The sequence below is a fragment of the Apteryx mantelli genome, chromosome 32, assembly GCF_036417845.1.
Source record: "Apteryx mantelli isolate bAptMan1 chromosome 32, bAptMan1.hap1, whole genome shotgun sequence".
NCBI classification, from domain to species: domain Eukaryota; kingdom Metazoa; phylum Chordata; class Aves; order Apterygiformes; family Apterygidae; genus Apteryx; species Apteryx mantelli.
Window position 1 is genome coordinate 1,053,783 of NC_090009.1, and position 7,920 is coordinate 1,061,702.

The following is a 7,920-nucleotide window of genomic DNA, read 5'->3' on the forward strand; positions in this document are numbered from 1 at the left end:
TGCTGCTGATTGCAAACTGGGAGGAGTGGCTGATACACCAGAGGGCTGTGCTGCCATTCAGAGAGCCCTGGAGAGGCTGGAGAGGTGGGCGCAGAGGAACCTCCTGAAGTTCAACAAAGGCAAGTGCAGGCTGCTGCAGCTAGGGAGCAATAAGGCCATGCAGCAGGACAGGTTGGGGTTGGGGGTTGAGCTGCTGGAAAGCAGCTGTGCAGAGAAGGACCTGGGAGTGCTGGTGGACACCAAGTTAAGCATGAGGCAGCAATGTGCCCTTGTGGCCAAGGCGGCCAATGGGATGCTGGGCTGCATGAGGAAGAGTGTTGCCAGCAGGTGGAGGGAGGGGATGCTCCCCCTCTCCTCAGCCCTGCTGAGGCCACAGCTGCAGTACTGTGTCCAGTTCTGGGCTCCCCAGTACAAGAGGGATGTGGCACTACTGGAGCAAGTCCAGCGAAGGGCTACAAAGATGATTAGGGGATTGGAGCATCTCTCTTATGAGGAAAGGCTGCGAGAGCTGGGCCTGTTTAGCTTGGAGAAGAGAAGGCTGAGAGGAGATCTCATCAATGTGTACAAGTACCTGAAGGGAAGGTGTCAAGAGGATGGGACCAGACTCTTTTCAGTGGTGCCGAGTGACAGGACGCGAGGCAACGGGCACAAAGTGAAACACAGACAATTCCATCTGAACATGAGGAAAAACTTTTTCACTGTGAGGGTGACAGAGCCCTGGAAGAGGTTGCCCAGAGAGGTTGTGGAGTCTCCTTCTCTGGAGATATTCAAAACACGCCTGGATGCAATCCTGTGCATTGTGCTCTAGGTGACCCTGCTTGAGCAGGGGGGTTGGACTAGATGATCTCCAGAGGTCCCTTCCAACCTCAGCGATTCTGTGATAGTGAATTACCGGGGGATCAGCTCCAATGCAATATGTGGATGACTTGCTGAGAGCAAGTAAAGAAGAAAATACCTGTATAATAGACACTGTACATCTATGTACTGCTTTAGCAGAAAAAGGTCACCGTGCATCTCTGCCAAAACTCCAGCTGTGTCTAAAAGAGATGAAAGACTTAGGGTTCATTCTGAGAGAAGGGCAACGACTAGTAGACCCAGAAAGAGTAAATGCTATAATAAAACTCTCCCATCCAAGAACAAAGAAATTGGTACGAGGGTTCCTTGGAGCTGTGGGATTTTGCAGACCATGGATCCCTAAGTTGGGAGAATTAACAAAACCCCTGACAGAGGCAACTAAGGATGAAGAGGCAGAACCCATTGCATGGGGCCCTGAAAGAGAACAAACTTTCAGAATAGTAAAAGGAACTTTGGCGTCTGCACCTGTTCTCGGGCTCCCAGATTACACAAAGCCCTTCAATTTGTATGTACATGAATGTAAGGGGATTGCCAGCGAAGTAGTAACACAAAAATTAGGACCCCACCAGAGACTGCTACCATATTATTCTGCTCAACTAGATTCAGTTGTGGCAGGGGCACTCGCCTGCAGCAAATTTGTGGCAGCAACAGCAACAATAGTAGAGAGAAGCCACCCCCTCGTTCTGGGACACCTTGTAGCAGTTTATGTCCCACACAAAGTAGAAGTATTGATTAAACAATATGCAGCCCAAGCATTATCGCCGCAGCGAGCACATAGATACGAACTGATCCTTCTAATGGCAGATAATGTAGTCTTGAAAAGGTGTAACGCTTTGAATCCGGCAACTTTACTCCCTTTGCCTGATGATGGAGAGGAACATCACCAATGTGAGCAGGTGACGTGTACCTCAAGCAAACCGAGAACCGACTTATCTGATACTCCTTTGCAAGACCCAGGTCTAACTCGATTTGTAGATAGCTCATCCTACTACCTACACGGGCAACAAAGAACTGGGTGTGCAGTAGTCAGCCAGGGACAAGGAACAGAAGCTGGGTCACTTCCCACCCGAATGAGTGCACAAGGAGCAGAATCGGTAGCGTTGACTCATGCAGTGCACCTGGGAAAAGGGAAGCGAGTCAACACCTCCCAATATGTCTTTGGAGTATGTCATGCTACGGGAATGCTGTGGAAGGAAAGAGGATTTTTCTTATGTTGGCCAAGAAAATGATTGCTAACAGACAAGAAGTGCAAGAATCGTTAAAGGCGCTTGAACTTCCTAAGGATATTGCTGTAATACACTGCCCAGCCCATACTAAGGACACCGCAGAAGTTAGTAGAGGGAATGCTTCAGCTGATGCTGCTGCAAAGGCTGCAGCCCAACAACCTCTGAAGGAATGGATGGTTGCAATTCCAAGGGGGAAGCAGAGCGAATGGCCAAATTTAATAGAACCCCAAACCACGTATGAAAAGGACTGCTCAGCAAAAGAGAAGAAACAGTGGGAAAAGTGGGAAGCAAAACAAAATGAGGATGGAATATGGACAACTGGAGGAAAACCAATTCTACCAAAAAAATATGTAGTTACTGTAGCTAGATGGTTCCATGATAAAGCTCATGGGGGAGCAGAGGCGGTAGCTAACCAGGTACAAAAAGTATGGGCAGCTCCAGGAATTTACGCTCCTGCAAAAAGGATAACCAAGAGCTGCCCAACCTGCCAAAAGTTCTCAAGCAGCAAACCAAGCTCAGAGTTAGGGCGACGACTGTGGGCCTACTTCCCTTTTCAAAGGCTACAAAGAGATTACGCAGATATGCCATCCGTCAATGGGTGCAAACACTTGTTAGTGATAGTAGATCAGTTATCAGGCTGGCTAGAAGCTTTCCCAACAAGGAAGGCCGACTCCGGAGGGGTAGTAAAAGCCTTCCTAAAAGAAATCAGACCCAGGTATGGGGTTCCAGAAGCCATCGAGTCAGACAGGGTGCCCATTTTACAGCAAACAGAATCGATCAATTATATAAATCACTAGGGATAAAAAAGAAACCTACATACCCCTTATCACCCACAGTCTTCAGGACAGCTAGAAAGAAAGAATAAAAGGAAAAAAGAGCAAGAGTATGCACACACGCTAGTCTAAAATAGCCAGAAGCACTGAACTTAGCCCTATGGGATGTTTGAAATGCTCCGCGACAACCCATAGGACTAACACCAGCAGAAATTCTCTTTGGGAGACATTTGGCCATACGAGGGACAATGAAGGAACCCAATGGAGAAGGGGAAGACCCCAGATCTGAATATGACTCTTGGTCCGAAGTCTTGCATGAGGGGTGGGGAACTTAGATTGTAAGGGTATAATTGCGCAGGGCTGTCCTTGTGCGGGGTCCCTCTGCGGAGGCACCCAGCTCGAGCTGTTATTTGATGCTGAACCACTTCCAGTAAACCAGTTTGTGATATTCTGTGTCTGAGACTCTGCTTCGGGAAACCGAGGGTCAAGGAACTTCTTTAAGAATCTCGCACTGACGCCCCACCCCGTGGCTGTGGGGGCATCCCAGGGGGGTCCGAGGGGCTGTGGGGAGGGGGCCAGGGGTTGTGGGGAGCCTTTGGGGGCCCCCTCAGGAGTTGGGGGGATCGCGGGGGGACCCAGGTTGTGGGGGGGGGGGGGGTCCAAGGGGTGTGAGGGGCCTTGGGAGGGCGCTCAGGAGCTGGGGAGGGGTCCGAGGGGGATCGGGGGGGGGTTCTGAGGGTACGGAGGGAGCCCAACGACTGGGGGGATCCCGGGGACGGTCCCGGGGGGTGTTGGGGGTCTGCTGGTGTTCCGGGGGGGGGCTCTAGGGCTGCCGGAGGGGCCCGGACAGCGTCCCGAGAGGAGCCCGGGGGCAGCGCGGGGACTGCGGGGTGCCGTTGTGGCGCCGGGGGGACACGGCGGTGCGGAGGGGACCGGGCCGGGGGTCCCGGGGGGGCCGGGCCGTGCTCCCCCTCCCCCCCCCCCGCCTCACCGCTCGCGCCTTTCGCTTTCGCTTCTCCTAACCTGCCGCGGCGGGATCTGCCCGGCGCCCGGTGACGTCCACGACGGCGCGAGCCGCCATTGGCGGGCGGTCTGGAGCGCAGCCAATGGCGGCGCGGGAGCGAGGCCCAAGTGTGGATCGGTGCTGGGTGAGGGCGATGGCGGCGACAGGCCCGGGCCCGGGGCGGGTGATGGAGCCGGGGCGAGCGATGGGGCCGGGGCTGCTGCTGGCGCTGGCGCTGGTGCTGAGGGGCGGCGGGGCGGCGGTGGTGAGCGGTGAGTGCGGGCGGGGACCCCCGGGCCACCCTCTGCCCCCCCTCTCCCGGGGTCCCCATCAGCAGCCCTCCATGGACACCCCAAACCGCCCCCTGTGCCGTGCTGCCCCCTCCGGACCCCCCCCCGACCTGCCCCGCAGGACCTGCTGCCCCCCCCAAATCCCCCCCCGACCCTGCCCCGGGGGGTGCTGCTTCCCCAGACCCCCCTCGACACCCCACCGGGATGTGCTGCCCCCCTGAACCGCCCCCGACCCCCCCGGGACCTGCTGTCCCTCTGGACCCCCACGTCGTGCTGCCCCCCCCAGACCCCCTCGACACGCCCCCGCGACCTGCTGCCCCCCATCCCCCCTACCCCCTCCATCGTGCTGCCCCCCTAGCCCCTCACCGCCCCCCACCTTGTGTCCCCGCAGGCCCCCACTCCCTGCGCTACTTCTACACCGGGGTGTCGGAGCCCAGCCCGGGGCTGCCTGCATTCGTGGCCGAGGGGTACGTGGACGGAGAGACCATCGTGCACTATGACAGCGAGACGCGGAGGAAGGTGCCCCGTGCGGCCTGGATGGCGGACAACCTGGACCAGCAGTACTGGGATCACAAGACTGAAAGATGTAAAAACTGGCAGCAAATTTTCCATGTGGGCCTGGACACGCTGCAGAAACGCTACAACCAGAGCGGGGGTGAGCGCGAGCCGGGCCAGGGCTCTGCGGCCCCACGGGCTCCCTGAGGCCTTGCCCTGCCGCGGGCCGATGCCTCGGGAACGCCAGCCCTTGCCCGGCTGGTGTCATGGGACGTCCCAAAAGGGGAGAGAGCCCCGGGGGCCCCTCACTGTCCCCAGGACACGGGGGCAGCCCCATCGTGCAGCCCCAGGGTCTCCTGGCCGCCCCATCGCAGCCCCTTGCCATCCTTGGCTGCCAGCGCTGGGGGCTGTGGGGCCAGGGTGCCCCCATCCCTGTGCTGGGTGCTGGGGGATCTGGGGCAGGAGTTTGTGTGACGCCCCGAACGCTTCTGGCCCTGGGGGAGAGGCCAAGCTGCTGCGGTGCCAGCGATCAAAGCCGCGGGACACCCTGTGCCAGCGCCCAGCTGGGGCCCAGCTCCCCTGTTGGCTGCGCAGGGCTGGAGCAGGGGCTGCTGCCAAGGGGTGTCCGAGCCCCTCTGAGGGTCCGGGACTGTCCCTGAGCCCCCATCTCCCTGCTTGCGTCTCAGGGTATCACACAGTGCAGGGAATGTATGGCTGTGACATCCTGGAGAACGGAGGGATCCAGGGGTTTGAGCAGTATGCCTACGACGGGAGGGACTTCATCGCCCTCGACAAGGACACGCTGACGTTCACCGCGGCGGATGCCGGGGCAGAAATCACCAAGAGGGAGAGGGAGGCTGCAGCTGAAGCTGAGAGATGGAAGCGCTACCTGGAGACCGCCTGCATTGAGGAGCTGCGGAAATACGTGAAGTACGGGAAGGCCACGCTGGAGAGGAGAGGTGAGGGCAAGGCGGGCACCCCCGGACACAGGGACGGGCCCTGGGCTTTGCGCTGGGCCAGGGTGACGGAGGGCGCTGCCTGAGCTGGGAGCAGGTCAGGTGCGTGAGTGCATCTGGGGTTGGGCGTGAGCTGCCTGACCTGCCCCCCTGCCTCGCGCCACCTCCCCAGAGCGCCCCGCTGTGCAAGTGTCGGGGAAGGAGAGCCACGGGCTCCTGACCTTGTCGTGCCGGGCTCATGGCTTCTACCCACGGCCCATCGACATCAACTGGCTGAGAAAGGGCCGCGTCCAAGCCCAGGAGACCAAGCGGGGCAGCACCGCACCCAACAGCGACGGCACCTACCACGCCTGGGCCAGCATCGAAGCCCTCGCAGCAGAGAAGGACGAGTACCAGTGCCGCGTGGAGCACGCCAGCCTGCCGGAGCCCGGCCTCTTCTCCTGGGGTGAGCGCGGGCGCCCGGAGCTCGCAGAGCGCCGGCTGGGGGGCGGCTCTGTGCCCCTGCTCACGGCCCCGCTCTCTTCCAGAGCCAGAGAGCAACCTGCTGCCCATCGTCATTGGAGTTGTCATCGCTGCGCTCATCATCGTTGTGGTGATCGCCAGCTTTGTGTTCTGGAAGAGCAGATCGGGTAAAGCGCCGGGGCCAGTGCATCGGGGGGAGGAAGTCCGGGCCTCGGGGGGCTGCTGGCGGCCGGGAGGAGAAGGGGTCACAAGGCAGGGCCCCTGCGGGCGGAGCGGAGCCCAGGTGCGAGCTGCCGCTTTGGCTGACGCCTCTTTCTTCCTGCAGGGAGGAGAGAGAATGGGTACGCACTGGCCACAGGTGAGTACTGGGGGGCAGCCGCATGCCAGGCCGGGCCCAGCAGTGGGGTGGGCTTCGGTCTCTGGTTTCTAGCGGCCGTGGGGCTGGCGTTTCCTGGGCCCCGACTGCCCTTGTTGCTCCTCTCCCGAGCCTGCAGCTTTTACCCCGGCCCCACGGCTGGGGTAAGGGTTCCTGTCCTGCCGCTGGAGGCTGAGGCGCTCAGGCGCTGCCCTCTGCTCCTGGCGGCCGTAAGGCGGCTCCAGGGCTGGGTCCCGGCCGGGGGGCTCTGCCCCGGCCCAGCTCTCCCCACAGACAGCGCAGGGCCCGCGGTCCCCTTAGCACAGGGCCGGGGCTCACTGCCGCTCCTCTCTTGCAGCCCACGATGGGGAATCCAGCAGCTCCGGAACGGGTAAGGGCTCGTGCTGGGAGGGGAGTGGAGGGCTCTGGCCCGGTGCCCTTCCAGGACAGCACCCTGTGCGGGACTGCTGGACGCTCCAGCTGGTTCCCCTCGGGTCTTTTGCCCACTGCCCTGGCTCTGGGAGGTGGGATTGAACCCCACCGAGCAGCCCCGATGCGGGATGGTGACGTGGCGCTGGGACCCGCAGGGCTGGGCGCGGCTGGGGGTGCTGTGACCCCCCTAAAAAACTCTCCCTTATTTCTCTTTCCCCTCTCGTCCTTGCAGGGAGCGACTGATGCTTTTAAGCCGGGAACGAGGCCAAATTTCCTTTTGCTGTTTACTGGGGAAACAGAGAACTGGTGGGGGTTTCCCCTGCCTGGTGTTAAAGAATATTGGAGTGAAGCTGCCTAGAGTTGATCTCTTGGCATATCTTGCTTAGTGTTAGTAGCTGAATTTGCTGAAGCCTTAGGATGCAAGCTGTGAACTTTCTCCTGGATATTACCTAGGTAAGTGAAAGAGGGTCCCGGAGCTGGTACAAGCCGGGAAGATGAAGAAGTTGCAACCGAGAGCAGAAGCTGCAACCTTGCAAATAAGAAAAGCAGCAGCCTGGCTAGAGACAATGAAGGAACCCAATGGAGAAGGGGAAGACCCCAGATCTACATATGACCATTGGTCCGAACTCTGGCATGAGGGGTGGGGAACTTGGATTGTAAGGGTATAATTGCGCAGGGCTGTCCTTGTGCGGGGTCCCTCTGTGGAGGCGCCCAGCTCGAGCTGTTACTTGACACTGTACCACTTCCAGTAAACCAGTTTGTGATACTCGGCGTCTGAGACTCTGCTTTGGGAAACCGAGGGTCAAGGAACTTCTCTAACAGTTTGGCGACCCAGGTGGGACCCTAGGTCACCACCATTGGACCTTCCCGTCTCCAAACATCTAACTGCCGGCAGCAGGTGAGTTCACCTGAGATCTTTTAAGCAGGCGGTGCCGAGTAGGTGAGTGTTAAAATTCCCTGAGCAGATTCGGAAAAGTTATTAGAGAGGGTTCGAGTCCCCCTAGGTAGGAGTATTAGGGCGGGTTCAGGACCCTCCCTTGCTGCAGCCTTAAGGGTGCGTAGCCCGACCAGCA

General features: G+C 59.2%; 1 protein-coding gene across 1 annotated transcript; it reads left to right on the forward strand.

Annotated features, from left to right (window-relative positions):
* Positions 1-4,008: 4,008 nt before the first annotated feature.
* LOC106484881 (class I histocompatibility antigen, F10 alpha chain-like) lies at positions 4,009-7,613 on the forward strand. The gene is made up of 8 exons (XM_067313788.1): positions 4,009-4,129; positions 4,539-4,802; positions 5,329-5,601; positions 5,771-6,043; positions 6,126-6,227; positions 6,386-6,418; positions 6,774-6,806; positions 7,080-7,613. The coding sequence occupies exons 1-8, from the start codon at positions 4,012-4,014 to the stop codon at positions 7,088-7,090; spliced, it is 1,107 nt and encodes a 368-aa protein (XP_067169889.1). The 5' UTR covers positions 4,009-4,011; the 3' UTR covers positions 7,091-7,613.
* The last annotated feature ends 307 nt before the right edge of the window (positions 7,614-7,920 follow it).

What these genes read in the sequence shown, in the direction of transcription:
- LOC106484881 (XM_067313788.1), top strand. Translation starts at nt 4,012, where the DNA reads ATGGCGGCGACAGGCCCGGGCCCGGGGCGGGTGATGGAGCCGGGGCGA. An exon ending in ACGCTACAACCAGAGCGGGG is followed by an intron (nt 4,803 to 5,328) that starts GTGAGCGCGAGC and finishes CTTGCGTCTCAG; the next exon opens with GGTATCACACAGTGCAGGGA. An exon ending in TGGGTACGCACTGGCCACAG is followed by an intron (nt 6,419 to 6,773) that starts GTGAGTACTGGG and finishes CCTCTCTTGCAG; the next exon opens with CCCACGATGGGGAATCCAGC.